Source organism: Myotis daubentonii, chromosome 9 (genome assembly GCF_963259705.1).
Source record: "Myotis daubentonii chromosome 9, mMyoDau2.1, whole genome shotgun sequence".
Lineage (NCBI taxonomy): Eukaryota > Metazoa > Chordata > Mammalia > Chiroptera > Vespertilionidae > Myotis > Myotis daubentonii.
The window spans coordinates 46,307,871-46,323,982 of record NC_081848.1 but is presented as its reverse complement, the minus strand read 5'-3'; the positions used below and the strand labels follow the sequence as shown (position 1 = coordinate 46,323,982).

Here is a 16,112-nt window from a genome sequence, read left to right as displayed (position 1 = left end):
GCCACTAAGACCACGAAGAAAGCCTGGTATCCTGCTTGGGAGCCCTGAAGATGGCTGGCGCTGGAGCGTCAGGCCCATGCTCTACCATCACTGGTGGTTGGTAAGAGTAGAAGGGGAGCAGTAAAGATGCCTCTGCATCCCTGCGGAACCCCCACACACTCTGGGCCGCAACAAGTAGGAGGGCTACTGAGATGGGCCTTAAAGCCTGGAGGGTGGGCTCAGGTGGAGTTGCTACAGGTGAGGGATTCACCTAACTCAGCAGATACTACAGGCAGGCTTGATGGCAGCTGGATGGCTTGGCTTCCTGGCCCTACGGGGCACATTAAGGTTCAACCATGAAATTCCAGCAAAGGTAGTCAGTTACCATTCTTGTTGTGTTTATGCAAACATCAGGACAGTAAATAAATTAATCTTGATTTGGCTTTTTAATAGCCATGGAGGAATTTTAAGAAGAAAAATCCTATTTCAATAGAAGTTGTTAAAGCTAAAATGATTTCTTTCCCTTCCACCAGACCATTTGTTAAGCTTATAAGAATAGTTCAATTGATAGTTCTGTATGCCCAGTACGGGCCTCTAGCAACGGTGGAATAGAAATGCAGTCCGTCTCATGATTGAGCCGGAAGTTCCAAGACAAGGGGGGAATGAAAGGACAGAGCAGGACTGATGGCTGTGTCCTTAACCCCTCTTCCAAGAAAAAGCCGCAGGGTGTATAAGTTACTCAGCCTGCCCTTATCTCGGCCAATGGGAAAGCGGGGGAAACTAGCCCAAGGCCAAAAGTATGCTGGCCACTCCACCACCCCCCCCCCCCGTCTTTGTGTAACCAGACCCTAGCTGCACCCTGCCCCAACCCCCGACCCCAAGCCCTATAAATTCTTTGTTCTCTTGGGATTCGGGGCTCTCTCTTGCACCCAGTAATGGTGGCAAGGGGGGGACCAAGCGAGCTTGTATAAGAGACCCTCTGCTTTTGCATCGGACTGGCTCCCTGGCGTGGTTTTTTGGGGATCTTGAAATCTGGGCATAACAAGATAAACTTCTGTGAACAATTTAATGACAATACTTCCAGGCATATGGACACATACTTAAATATGTGTAATAGTGCACATATAATAATGTATAGTATACAGACTGTCCTATAATCTCCTTTCCGCTCATAATTTCCTAAGGACATCTTTTGAGATAAATAATATTGGTCTATTTTAATAATTTTGATACCTGAATAATATACATTTATTTGTACTTAAATGGATCTCTACCAGGTGGCAACAGGTTCCTAAATGTTCACTATTATAAATTACATTGCAATTAACATCTTTGCACAGGCTGAGATTGACACTGTTTCACACTCAACATTTCTGTGTATCTAGAATTTTTCCAGGACCCAGAGCTTTACAAAGTGAATTAGACATAGATCTTGTTCCCGAGATGTACACAGGCTGGTAGAAAAAATGAACACGGGACAAAATAAAATATGGTAAGTGGCATGGAAATGCAAGGTAGACTGTTAGCCAAAGATGAAGAGAACGTAACTGATTGGGGGTCGAGGATGGCTTCACAGACACAGGCTTCAGAAGAATCAGTATAAAAGTAAGTCTCTGCTATTTTTTCAAATGGTTATTTTATAACAACCAGTTATTTAAATGCCTATTTCCCCTGCACCCTGTGTGGAGATGAAGGCCAGTCTTTCCTTCTTCATATGCCCTGTATTTATCATAGGACCTCATATGTACTGAATCTTCAGCAAAGGGTTGCTAAATGGGAGTATTTATTGTAAACCTTCCTGTCATGAGTGAATTCTCCGGCAAGGAGAGAAGGGAGAATCACATAGGAACAAGTAGGCTATGGATACAAGTTTAAATTCCTCCTCAACTTTCCACACTCAAAGACAGACAAGGAAACAGAGACGGGGAAAAAGAGAGAGGAAGAGAAAAAAAGGTAATTTGGTATGTACTTCTCTGGTCCTCTCTTCCTTCTTCTGAAAAGCTCACCAAAGAAGAAATCTGAATGACCCTGCAGAAGGGCACAGTAAAAATCAGATGATACAGAGAAATGTTTTATTCTCCTTATTTTAGTCTAGAATATAATACCCCCCCACACACACACCCCTTATTCATGGTCAGCAGGAGAAAAAAATTAAAGTCTCAATCCAGTTTAAACTTAATTCAATCTGACAATTTAAACATACTTTTAGAAAGTGTGTAGTTTCTATTGGAAAAAATAATGTTTAATCACTCAGAAGGCCTTTCCTTGAGAAAGGCTTTTCCTGTTGTGGTGGCTGCCACCTGCTGGTCTCTAGCATTCTCCTTCATACACCTAATTGCTAAACATTCTGCAGGATATCACTGCTGAATTGACTAGTTAGCTGCACAACTGCTAAGTTTACTGCGACATCCTCCATTCTGGAAATTGGCCCAGCAGTCCACACTACTTGATGGTTGAGTCAACTCACTCTGCTAGGGTAGGCCTATGGCAGTCCACTGGGTTTCTTTTGTTGTTGTTAATCCTCACCCCAGGTTATTTTTCCCATTGATTTCTTCAGAGAGAATGGAAGGGAGTGAGGGAGGGGAAGTAAGAAGAGAAAGAGAGAGAGAGAAAGAGAGAGAAAGAGAGAGAGAGAGAGAGAGAGAGAGAGAGAGAGACAACAATGTGAGAGAGACACATCAATTGGTTGCCTTCTGCACTCACCCCCAACCAGAGCCTGGGATCAAATTTGCAACGCAAGTACATACCTTTCACCGAAAATCGAACCCATGACCCTTCAGTGCACAAGCTGATTCTCTAACCACTGAGATCACCGGCCAGGGACCAATGTGTTTCAATTGAGCACCCATAGCACACAAACACTCAGGGCATCTTTGAAAAGTTAAACCCCAGAGCCTCCCTCTACCTGACCTTGATTCACTATATTTCTGTGACTGAGTCCTCACCTTGAAACATAGCCAAATCCATTTTGGATAACAAAAACTAATTATTACCTCAACCTTATTTTTTTTATATCTTTTTATTGACTTCACAGACAGGAAGGGAGAAGGAGAGATAGAAACATAATTGGGGGAGAACCAAGATGGCGGCATAGGTTAACGCCGGAGTTTGCTGCTTTGAACAACTACTTCAAAAGTGAAACCAAAAAACGGAAGGGACATCACCCAGAACCACAGGAACGCTGGCTGAGTGGAAGTCCTACAACTAGGAGGAAAGAGAAACGCACACGGACACTCAGAGGAGGCGCAGTGCTGAAGTCAAATTCTGAGGTGCGGAGTGCGTGGAGCGGGCTGGCGGCGGAGGGCCCGGTTGGCGTTTTCAATCGGGAGGTAGTCGCAGACTCTGAGCACCAGATCCGGGCGAGTCTTTAGGGACCCAGACTCAAACGGGAAAAGCGGGACTGTCTGGCTTCGGTCAGAGCGAGTGCAGCTTTCTCTCCGAGCTTTGCAGCTGGTGCTGGGACTCAGAGAGGCAGAGCCCCTGGGGACAGGACTGAGAGCCGCCATAACTGCTCTCTCCGGCCCACCCTGTTGATCCTGTGCGACCTGCCCCGCCCAAGCCCTGCACAGAGGCATTTGCCGGATAGCCTCAGGCAAAGGCTAGATTAGCACCTCCCTAGAGGACAGAAGTTCTCTCACTGCTGACACAGCTGATTCTCATAGCCACTTGGCCTGGAGGTCAAACCCTCCCTGGAATTAGCTACAACAATCAAGATTTAACTATAAGACTGCGAACAAAGACCACTAGGGGGTGCACCAAGGAAGCATAACAAAATGCAGAGACAAAGAAACAGGACAAAATTGTCAATGGAAGATATAGAGTTCAGAACCACACTTTTAAGGTCTCTCAAGAACTGTTTAGAAGCTGCCGATAAACTTAATGAGATCTACACGAAAACTAATAAGACCCTCGATCTTATATTGGGGAACCAACTAGAAATTAAGCATACACGGACTGAAATGACGAATATTATACAGACGCCCGACAGCAGACCAGAGGAGCGCAAGAATCAAGTCAATGATTTGAAATGCGAGGAAGCAAAAAACATCCAACCGGAAAAGCAAAATGAAAAAAGAATCCAAAAATGCGAGGATAGTGTAAGGAGCCTCTGGGACAGCTTCAAGTGTAACAACATCAGAATTATAGGGGTGCCAGAAGATGAGAGAGAGCAAGATATTGAAAACCTATTTGAAGAAATAATGACAGAAAACTTCCCCCACCTGGTGAAAGAAATGGACTTACAGGTCCAAGAAGCGCGGAGAACCCCAAACAAAAGGAATCCAAAGAGGACCACACCAAGACACATCATAATTAAAATGCCAAGAGCAAAAGATAAAGAGAGAATCTTAAAAACAGCAAGAGAAAGAAACTCAGTTACCTACAAGGGAATACCCATACGACTGTCAGCTGATTTCTCAACAGAAACTTTGCAGGCCAGAAGGGAGTGGCAAGAAATATTCAAAGTGATGAATACCAAGAACCTACAACCAAGATTACTTTATCCAGCAAAGCTATCATTCAGAATTGAAGGTCAGATAAAGAGCTTCACAGATAAGGAAAAGCTAAAGGAGTTCATCACCACCAAACCAGGATTATATGAAATGCTGAAAGGTATCCTTTAAGAAGAGGAAGAGGAAGAAAAAGGTAAAGATACAAATTATGAACAACAAATATGCATCTATCAACAAGTGAATCTAAGAATCAAGTGAATAAATAATCTGATGAACAGAATGAACTGTTGATTATAATAGAATCAGGGACATAGAAAGGGAATGGACTGACTATTCTTGGGGGGGGAAGGGGTGTGGGAGATGTGGGAAGAGACTGGACAAAAATCGTGCACCTATGGATGAGGACAGTGGGTGGGGAGTGAGGGTGGAGGGTGGGGCGGGAACTGGGAGGAGGGGAGTTATGGGGGGAAAAAAAAGGGAACAAATGTAATAATCTGAACAATAAAGATTTAATTTAAAAAAAAAGAAAGAAAGAAACATAATTGACCCGAGAGAATCATTAATAGACTGCCTCCTGCACACCCCCCACTGGGGATTGAGCCCATAACCTGGGCATGTGCCCTGACTGGGAATCTAACCATGACCTCCTGGTTCTTGGGTCAGTGCTCCACCACTGAGCCACATCAGCCCGGCCAACTTTATTTCTTTAGACATTTCCTTTATTTTTAAGAAATCTTTATTGTTGAAAGTATTACATGGGTCCTCCTTTATTCCTCTTCCAGCCTGCTCCCATGCCCCAGGCCCTCACCACCCCATTGTCTGTGTCCACAGGTTATGCATATATGCACTCAAGTTCATTGGTTGATCTCTTCCCATCCACTCTCCCCTGCCTTACCGCTGAGGTTCAACAGTACACATTTCCTTTATAAAGAATTTTAATCTTCTCTTGACAAATAAATGTGTCTCATGGACTTAGGAAAAGTCCTAATCATGCCATCTTCATCCACATCCTCATCCCCAACTTTGGGTGCAGTCTGCTGACTACAAAGACTGTGCTCTTTCCACTTCCCTGCAGTCCTTTAGCCTGAAAGTTAGCAGGTTTGAATACTAGAGGGAGAGAAACTGGAAGAAAACTGCCTGGTCACAGCATTTCATACTGGTCTGGAATCCTCACAGAAACATTCTTATTTACTTCTAAAATCCCTTCATCATAATTAAAAAAGAGACATTTTAGAAACTTGACCATTCACTTATACACATTCAAAGAGCACCTATTATGTGCAATATACCCTGACAGGTACAATGTGAAACCCACTGTTAGAGTCCTATTGCTGCTGGGATAATTTACCACAGACTTGGTAGTTTAAAACAACAGGTTATGACCTGACATTTCTGGAGGTGTAAAGTCCAATACTGGGTCTTACAGGGCGAAACACAAATTATTCTCAGGGCTATATTCCTTCTGGAGGCTCTAGGGCAGTGGTTCTCAACCTTCCTAATGCCGCGACCCTATAATACAGTTCCTCATGATGTGGTGACCCCCAACCATAAAATTATTTTCGTTGCTATTTCATAACTTTAATTTTGCTACTGTTATGAATCATAATGTAAATATCTGATATGCAGGATGTATTTTCATTGTTACAAATTGAACATAATTAAAGCATAGTGATTAATCACAAAACAATATTTAATTATATATGTGTTTTCCAGTGGTCTTAGGGGACCCCTGTGAAAGGGTTGTTCGACCCCCAAGGGGGTCGCGACCCACATGTTGGCGACCCACAGGTTGAGACTGCGGCTCTAGGAGAAAGGAAATTTGTTTCTTTGTCTTTTCCTTCCTAATGGGAGAATAAACAATTGTTCTAAGTAAAAGTGAAATCAAAAGGGACACACAAACAAAAAATAAATCAAATTTATTTTTCTTACTAACCTGTAGTAAAATGTTTAGAAAAACAAAACAGAACACAGCACTAGGTTAGAGGTGAAGGAGAGGGAGAACACATGGGATACATGAGTCAGTCCTTCTCTGACCTTGAAAGACCTTATAATCTCAGTAGCAGGCAGCTCACCTCATAAATAATACTAGGAAATGAAATGGGAGGGGAAAGAACACCACATGAAAAATGCAAGCCAAGATGGAAATAGCTAGTCATCATTTCTAGAGGGAAGCATCACCATAGAGGGTTATGCTGACATCTATCCAAACTCCATGTCCCTCTACAGCTGTGGTCTATCTCAACTTCATTTGCATATAGATCAGTAATTTATTTTACTAAATCCAACTGCTTACAAGGTTTCTTGTTTCCATTTGGGATATGTTTGATTTATTGTTATCTTCAATGTCCTAGTGATGATTATAATTGTGGAAAATTCATTTTAACTGAATGTAATATGATCACAATTCCATCTGATACCAGAGACAGCTCTCTCTCTACTCCTTCCCAGAACATCCTATCCATAAAGGTTTCAGGACCTTGACCAGAGAGTAAAACAAGTATCAAGAATGAGTCAAACCCTCTACTTCTAGACCTTCACGATTCTAAGGATAGAAGCAAAAGTTGCCTTCAGGTCCAACTGACAATTGCTTCCCTGAGTAAACACTTGCTGAGCTGCCTGTACTGGCTCCCAGGACATTGCTTCAGGGAGCCTTCAGCAGAATAAGATGCAGTCATTCAGGGTAAAGGAAAAAGTTTCTTTCTCTACTTACAGCACCTCTGACAGCAAACACGTGTATTTTCCACTCCAAGCAATTCTCAATTCTCTGTGTCACCAGCTGAATGTCCACAATTCAATTCTAACATTAACTACCTGGAGGTAGCCCTACTCTACAGGCCAGGGGCTTAATCCTCTGCTGCAAAAGCCAATTGCCCACCCCAAGTTGTCACCTGCACTTCTAACCAACCAGTTATATATGTGAGGTTCTCAGTATCCTCTCCTCAAGTTTGATAATTTGCTAAAACAGCAGGGAAGTGCTTTACTTACTTTTACTAGTTTATACAAAGGATACAATTCAAGAACAGCCAAATGGAAGAGCTGTGTAGGGCAACGTATGTAGGAAGGACTTCAGAGCTTTCATGCCTGCTCAGAGCATGCTGAACTACCCAGCACCCCAATGTGTTCATCAACCCAGAAACTCTCCAAAACCTGCTGCTTAGGGCTTTTGTGGAAGCATGATTGATTAAACCATTGGTCATTGGTGATTATGTGAATCTCCAATCTCTCCATTGAAAGTAGGTGTAGGGGAGTGCTGACAGCTCCAGCCCTCTAATCACTCTAATCGCATGGCTAGTTCCTCTGGTAACGAGCCCTCATCCTTCAAGAGCTCCTCATTAGCATAATCTCAGGTATAGTAGAAATGGACATCTTATGAATAACAAAAATGTTCCTTTGTCCCTATCACTGTGGAAATTCCAAGGGATTTAGGATTTAAGACAAATAAATGTTTATTTTATCACAACATCACACAGGGTTCTCTGCAGTACTGTGGACAGGTCCAACACCTTTCTCCCAGCAGAAGCGATGAAATTCTATGTACAGCATTTTCCTACAGGCTGGGGACTTTCTTCAGATGCCGCCCAGAACATTGCTTGAGAGCACTTTCCTCACCTCTGCTGGAACTACAGTCAAAACCAGCACCTCCTCAGAGGCTCAACCTAAAGTCTCATCAGGGTTACTCTAGGTGTTGACTCACCCAGAATAGTCAGATTCATCAGAATGCCTTTCCTGGGGACTCAGCTGGACACTCAGAGCCACTGGGTACTAAGGGTCAGGAGGTAGATGAAGTCTACCCAGGTGCAAGCATGAGGAGGTGAATCATCTGTAAAGAATTTGAAAGTAGCAATAAAATGAACTAAGAGTCAATCTGATTCTTATCTCCTTGCTCAACAATACTAACAGTGTTAGAGATACAATAACCTTCACACAAAAATCTTCTGTGGTCTAAGTTCTAAACAATTACTATGGTTAGTGTTGAGTAACCTACATATGTAGGCTTCAAATGATCACTTTTTAAAACTAATCCACTAAAAATATTTCATTCTTCATGGAAATTAATTTGCAGAATTATCAGTTACACAGTTAAATTGAGCCACAGACATAACTTTTACAGTAAATTCATTAAAATTTATGATCTTTCAAACTCACTTCAGGTGCATTTTCTGGCTCCAACCCCTATGAAAGAATATACCCCTGCTATTATAGTAGTAAATTTAAAATAAACAATCTTAGCAATATGAGACTTTTCTGACATCTTTTTTTAGTAAGGTGAAGTTTCAGATGAGGTCAGTCAGATACAAAAATATTTATTGGCAATCAGCCAAAATAAGCCTTGAACAACATAAAGTAAAACAACAAGTTTTAAAATTGTTCCTTGAACACACAAAAAAAATTCTGGAGAAATATTTTAACTATGCTAAATGTAAAGAAATTGACATAGAAAAAAGAATTGAATTTTGAAGACTATCAGAAGAGACAAGAAATGATGGTCTTATATTACCAAAGATAAATAAATAAATAAAAATGATAATCTATAATCCTGTACATTTTCACCAAGACGACATTCCTTCTGAAGCAAATAGATCAAATAATGTCAGTGACAGTGTTCATTTTCTCCAACTTTCGCAAAAGATCTTCAGAAATGTTTATCAATAGATATTTATGGTGAGTTTTCAATTGTGGAGTTCACTGAAAGCTGTAAGATTTAATCCGAAAGAAACAAGACAGGTATTGTAGTTTCTGGAATTTATTGTGAAGTGTAATTTGTATAAATTTCTACCAAAGTATCCATGTTTCCTAATTATTTGTTATCTGTTGCTTCAAATAAAATAAACTTTTCAAAATTAAAATTAACAAGAAGTGTTCTCTGGTCATCTATGAGCAAAGACAAGTGACACACTCTAAGTATGCTGTCTAGTGAACATGAACATGTGAAGACCAGTGTATCACCTTCCTAGTGCTGCTGTGACAAAGTGCCACAACTGGGCACCTTAAAACAAATGAACTGGATTGTCTCATAGCTCCAATGTGTCAGCTGGGTCACACATTCTTTGAAGGATCTAGAGAAAAATCTGTTCCATGCCCTTATCTTAGGTTCCAGTGTTTGCCAGAAATCCTTAAGGATCCTTGGCTTGCAACTGCCTAAGGCAGATCTCTGCCTTCTTGGTCACATGGGTTCTCCCAGTGTATGTGTGTGTGTGTCTTCACGAGGTTATCTTTACGTAAGGACTTAACATATCCTTTGCCCTATGTGGGGGCAACCACAATTCAGCTCATAACAAAGAACAATGTTTTCATATTCATTGCAAACTTATAGGCATTAAGGCTCCAGAGCAGAAAATATAATGTTACTAGAGGCCTGGTGCATGAAATTCATGCACGGGGGCGGGGGGGGGGGGGAGGGGAGAGAGTGGTCCCTCAGCCCAGCCTGCACCCTCTCCAATCTGGGACCCCTCAGGGGATGTCCGACTGCTGGCAGTTGGACATCCCTCTCACAATCCGGAACTGCTGGCTCCTAACCACTCGTCTGCCTGCCTGCCTGACTGATTGCCCCTAACCGCTTCTGCCTTCCAGCCGGATCGTCCCCTAACTGCTCCCCTGCCGGCCTGATCTCCCCCAACTGCACTCCCCTGATGGCCTGATGGCCCCCAACTGCCCTCCCCTGCTGGCCTGATTACCCACAACGTCCCTCCCCTACCGGTCATCTGTGACAACATGGGGGTGGCCATCTGTGGCGATGTGAGGGCATGAGGGCCACCTAGGCTTTTATTAGTATAGATTGTATGTTACTTAAATACATAAAGGCGTATGTTTTTCTCCCTTTAAAAAAAATGAACTGATGTAATTTAAAAGTATGAATCCATTATTTTTCCTTTGAGTGCTTTTGGATGATTATATGTACCTACCTCAACAAAACAAAGTTTTCACTGTGTTTCTTAACTGAACTTCATTGCTACTCTTTTCATTTCACCATGACTACTGAAAATAATTGTGCCAAAAATGATGCCCTCCCGCCCTGGCCGGTTTGGCTCAGTGGATAGAGCATCAGCCCACGGACAGAAGGGTCCTGGGTTCCATCCCAGTCAAGAGCATGTACCTTGCTTGCAGGTCCCCACCTCCCACACACACACCCCTCCGCCCCTGGTTGGGGTGCGTACAGGAGGTAACCAATGGATTGTCTCTCTCACATAGATGTTTCTGTCTCTCCCTCTCCCTTCCACTTTCTAAAAATCAACGGGAAAATATCCTAGGGTGAGGATTAAAAAAACAAACAAAAAATGATGCCCCGCCCTAACCAGTTTGGCTCACTGGACAGAGCATCAGCATGTGCACTGAATGATTCCAGGTTCGATTCCGGTCAAGGTCATGTAACTTGGTTGCGGGCACATCCCCAGTAGGGGGTGTGCAGGAGGCAGCTGATCGATGTTTCTAACTCTCTATCCCTCTCCCTTCCTCTCTGTAAAAAATCAACAAAGTATATATTTTTTTAAAAAAAAATGATGCCCTCCCTGTGTCAGACACGCCTGCTCGCACACAGTCCAGGGCGGGGCTGAGCCGCCAGCACAGGGTGCCTCAGATACTCACTTTCCCAGCAGGCTCCGCGGTGGAACTTCCGTCGCTCTATAGGCCGCGCACGAAGCCTCCGGCAGCGCCAAAGAACCCGACAGCCAGCTCCTCCCTCACTAGGGGGCGCCTGGTTCACCCACCGACCGGGAGCGCACGCGGTGCCTGATGCCCGCCCAGCTCGCCAGCCCTGGAAGAGGTCAACACCCCTTCTCGCCCTCCCCCAGGTTGCCAACCAGGCAGGCTCTGGTGCGCATGCGCACACACGTCCACCACGCACTGTGCTACAGCGCATGCGTCCTCTCAAACCCGCCCCTCCGCGCAGTTCCCCATGTGTTTCCAGTTCCGGCTCCAGGGGTTTCGGGAGCAGCGGGTAAGATGCGGTTGTCGGTCGCCGCCGCCATCTCCCATGGCCGCGTGTACCGCCGCCTGGGCCTTGGTCCCGAGTCCCGCATCCACCTGTTACGGAACTTGCTGACGGGACTAGTGCGGCACGAACGCATCGAGGCGTCCTGGGCGCGCGTGGACGAGATGAGGGGTTACGCCGAGAAGGTCAGAGGCGGGATCCCGCTCGGGTCCACAGCGGGGGTCTGGCCCGAGGGGGCGGGGGCGGGCGGGACTTGGGGAAGGAGTGGGACCTCCGTGGTAAGCCTTGCCCCCAAGTCTGAATCCTTCAGGGACGTTAGCGGAGCCCACTCTTCTGGTCCCTCCAATGGAAGACGGTTAGGGCTGTGGGGTTAGGAGCGCCCTGACCTAGAGAGAAGCCTGGCCAGTGGGATGAATGGGCTGCAGCCCAGCGTGAGAGAAATGAGATTGTCGCCTCGTGTCTTGCTCGGGTTGGATCAGTGATGTTCTGTCCTCACAGCTCATCGACTATGGGAAGCTGGGCGACACCAACGAAAGAGCCATGCGCATGGCTGACTTCTGGCTGACAGTAAGTGCGTCCTTTCCGCCCCCCAAGTCGCATTCTTTGTTTCCTGAGTTGGGAGGGGGCTGTTAGAGAAAGGGGGGCTGGGCAGAATTAAGCCAAAACACTCCCTTGGCTTAGGGACAAATGCTGTCAACTAAATTGGAAACTCGTGACGTAAGTAGATACAATTCGGTGAGAATCTTAATCTGCACATCTGCCTGTAACTAACCCCTCTGTGTAACTTGGACTCAACCACATTGGGGTGAGCGGTTAGTGGGTGGGAGTCTGGGTGTGTGTGTGTGGAGACCCTGCCTTTGGGAGTGCTGAGAGCTAAATGTCTCTGCCGTGGTGCCTGACTCTGCTCTCCTCCGGGTAACTCTCCCCCTCTAGGAGAAGGACTTGATCCCAAAGCTGTTTCAGGTGCTGGCCCCTCGGTACCAAGGTCAGAATGGGGGCTACACAAGAATGCTGCAGATCCCAAACCGGAATCAGCAGGATCGGGCTAAGATGGCAGTGATCGAGTATAAAGGGAACTGCCTTCCACCCCTGCCCCTGCCTCGCAGAGACAGCAACCTTACACTTCTAAACCAGCTCCTTCGTGGGTTGCGGCAGGACCGGGAAGCAGGCAGCCACAGCTCCCACACACCTCGCACACCAGGGAGTTAACTGGAGCCAAAGCGTGTGCAGCCTCGTCAGTGCCCATGATCCTAGGCCTTTGGATCTCTTCATCTCTAAGAACTGGAGCTAGAGTTGTGAAGTGGACAGTCTCAATGGAGCCCAGAACCTGTTGGGTAGCCATATAACCTTCTCTTTGCACAATAGGTAAAATTCCTTGTATGAATATATGTAAACTGATCTTTTTTCTCTCACCTTGGGATTTCTGAGAATGAGAACTATCCAAATGCTCTGTCTTCATGGGATAGTAAATTCACAGCATATGTTTCTGGCTCTTAAATCCAGGTTTTATTGGGTTAGGTCAGGTTTGTTTTTCTTAATGCTGGCTTATATGGGGCATCTATAGTAATAATAATAATAAAAAGTATAATAATAGACTGGATGTCCTTCCAGACAAAGCTGGGGCTGCGATGGAAGCCCGGGTTCTGGGTGCCAGAGGGAAGCCGGTGCCGGCAGCCGGGGGAAGGAAGACCTACTCTTGAATTTCGTGCATCGGGCCTCTGGTGTACCTATAATTCCATACTGGCCCCAAAAGGGATTGAGTTATGACATCTAGCATAAAGACCAAGCCCCTGGGACTTCTTAGAGAAAAATTACTTCCTAACAAGGGTTGGAGAGTGTGGATCTAGAAGTGAACCTTCCATAAGAACCTGGTACCCTAGGAACCTTCAAGGAACACTATAACCATCCTCTGTTTCTAGGCAGGATCACGTAATACCCTCATGTGCTTCTCTCAAGCCTTGAATGGGCCTCACAGGAGAGGACCTGAGGACTCCGATGTACGACTATCCTGGCCAAGGGAGTGCAAGCGTTGAGCAGAGGATACTGGACTCCAGCATCAGCTCTTTCCTCTTGGAGTGGAAGGGAGGGCGGGAGGGGAGAGTGAAATGAAGGACAGGGTTAAAGTGGGAGGAGGATCAGGAAGTTAAACCTGCTGGGAATTTCCTGGAAATTTTTTATTGTCGAATCTGGGCCTCTCTTGGAACTGAGAAAGGGGAAATCCGGCTTCACAGTGGTCTGGGCGTATGAGAAGTAGGAAACTCCTTTATGTATACTAATTAGTGTGAAGCCAAACTTGGCCCGGCCAGGCTGCCCACCTCTCAAAGCTCAGAGGCTTGAGTAAGGTGATAGTCATGGGAAGACTCAGTGCTGTCATCCCAGGCTAAATGCATCAGAACAGGGTCCCACAATTTCCATATCCCCGGTATGGTGGAAAGAAGAGATTTTTATCTTGGACTGGACCTTCAGAGCATATTGGGCCCACCAAACCCACCCATTGTCTCAGGTGATAAGGGTGAAGGTGAAGAGGTCACTGGTCTAGCAGATAGATAATAGCTTCAGTGACAGCTATTCTTGTGCTATTTCACTGCAGTTTCCCTAGTCGGACACTCACTCCTAGCAGGGTTCTCCATATCTCCCTCTGCTCCAATCTGCCTTTCACGTTATTACCAGAAAGCTCTCTCTGACATATTTTGAGTGACATACTAGACACTCAACACATTTATTAAATAAACCTACAACTCTGAGTGCTTCTGCCCAAAAATTCATCCCCTTCCTGTCTTCTTGGCATGAATATTCACCTCCAGCTAGGTAAGTTGGAGTCATCCCTGATTCCTAGAGAAAGCACTTACTTTTAAAACCACATCTTTCCAACTTATTGGTAATAAGTAGATTGTGGCTGACTCAGTTTTTCGTCTTAGCCCCAGACAATATGCCTATTTGGAGTTTTCAGCAATTCCCTATGTGCTTATTAAACATCTGCTAGTACCCAGCATCAATTTAGGCAGTAGGGATGCAGTCTTTATCAAATGTTTGCCCTGTGTTGGGCCCTGGGATCAATACTAGGGACACAGAGATGAGAAGAAACCACCTCTCCCTTCAAGGAGCTCACAATCTAATGGACCACCACAGTGGCCTCAAGGGACACTTCATCACCTTTAATATTTTGGCCAAATAAGAGTGCATGAATCCTAGAACATTTACTGAAGACTCAGGGACAATATAAGGGAAATAACACTGTTTTACTAACCTGGCCTGTAAATGATAACTTTTCACCCCAGTTGTTGGACTATTCCATCTAGGCACCTCTTTAAAAAATTTTAGACCCCCAAGAGAGGGGCCCAGATGTATTGCAAATGCCTCTACTTTTCAGAGGTTCTGAGGCTCCAGATTTACAGCAAGGTCGTCAGCTATGCCCACTCCCTTCAAAAGATAATGAACTCTAGCCCAGCTGGCATGTCTCAGTTGAGCATCAACCTATGAACCTGGAATTCATAGTTTGATTCTCAGTTAGGACACATGCCCAGTGGAGGGCATGCAGGAGGCAGCCAATCAATGATTCTCATCATTGATGTTTCTCTCTCTTCCTTCCTCTCTGAAATCAAAAATATATTTTTAAAAAATCATAATAATGAACTCTAGCCTCAACAGATCAGTGACACAGTATCACCCCAATATCCAGAGGAGACAGCTACAAAAGCTAGGGGCTGCTTCCTTGCACTCATCTATAGTCAAATTAACGAGTCATGTTGAGTTCATTTCCATAATGTTTCTGAAATCTGCAGTCACTCTCCCTAGTCTGAAATCTAAGACATCTCCTGGATTACTGCAACAGTCTCCTGACTTGCCTCCCTCCACACTGCAGCCAGGGTGATAGGATTCTGATATCTTAATTCTCTGCTTGATAGTATTCAGTGGCTCCTCCATTCATATAGGAAAAGCATCCAGATTCCTTACCATGACTCCCCTCAGTGATTAGGCATCCACGCACTATTCCAGCTACTTCCCCTGCCTCTAGTCTTACACTACAGAAGCATGGAAGTCCTTATTTTGACTGTTCTTTTTGCACAGCTCCCCTTACTACTTTTAGTTGATGCAGTCTCTATCAACCAGAAACCCTCTGCCCCCTTCTACATACCTAACTGTACACAAACTTGGCATCTCCTGGGTGGCTCCTCTAACCATGGACACACAAGTTCATTACTTAGTGAACTAAGGTGCACTACTATCCTGTATAATAAAAGCCTAATATGCCAAGTACCTGGTCATCCATTCAACCAATCAAAGCATAATATGCTAATGATATGCTAAGACCACTCAGCCACGCACTATGATGTGCGGGGGCGGGGGGGGGGGGGGGGGTTAGTCTACTGGTTGACCAGTCGCTATGACATGCACTGACCACCAGGGGGCAGACACTGACTGGAAGGTTAGCTTGCTGCTGGGGTCCAGCTGATCATGACTGAGCTAGAGGGCCGGACACACCCTGGAGCCCTCCCATGGTGCCTCCCAGGCTGGCCAACCTCCGGCATCCTTCCCCAGCCCAGACCATGCACCGGTGGGATCCCTCAGCCTGGCCTGAACCTTTTTGCAATTTGGGACCCCTCCGGATGTCAGAGAGCCCATTTTGGCCAGGCTGAATTGGTGCACCAGGCCTCTCTATAATCCACTGAATTTACCTAACTGTATTACACTTCCCTGGGTTGATTCCCAAACATCCATCCCAGAACACTCTAAAGCAGTCGTAGTATTTCCAT

At 45.1% G+C, this 16,112-nt stretch overlaps 1 protein-coding gene and 1 long non-coding RNA gene across 2 annotated transcripts in view; both read left to right on the top strand.

Annotated features, from left to right (window-relative positions):
• The window catches only part of LOC132240925 (uncharacterized), a 220,938-nt gene extending 205,326 nt beyond the window's left edge, over positions 1–15,612 (top strand). Inside the window, exon 2 of the long non-coding RNA XR_009454429.1 lies at positions 15,573–15,612. This is a non-coding gene — a long non-coding RNA (uncharacterized LOC132240925). The remainder of the gene's footprint in view (positions 1–15,572) is intronic.
• Positions 11,304–12,951, top strand: MRPL17 (mitochondrial ribosomal protein L17). Its single transcript, XM_059708774.1, has 3 exons — positions 11,304–11,543; positions 11,857–11,925; positions 12,292–12,951. The coding sequence occupies exons 1-3, from the start codon at positions 11,370–11,372 to the stop codon at positions 12,565–12,567; spliced, it is 519 nt and encodes a 172-aa protein (XP_059564757.1). The 5' UTR covers positions 11,304–11,369; the 3' UTR covers positions 12,568–12,951.
• Positions 15,613–16,112: the final 500 nt, after the last annotated feature.

Excerpts from the sequence above, each read along its gene's own strand:
- MRPL17 (XM_059708774.1), top strand. The coding sequence starts at position 11,370 with ATGCGGTTGTCGGTCGCCGCCGCCATCTCCCATGGCCGCGTGTACCGC. Across the intron at positions 11,544-11,856 it reads TGAGGGGTTACGCCGAGAAG|CTCATCGACTATGGGAAGCT; the intron begins GTCAGAGGCGGG and ends CTGTCCTCACAG. Across the intron at positions 11,926-12,291 it reads TGGCTGACTTCTGGCTGACA|GAGAAGGACTTGATCCCAAA; the intron begins GTAAGTGCGTCC and ends CTCCCCCTCTAG.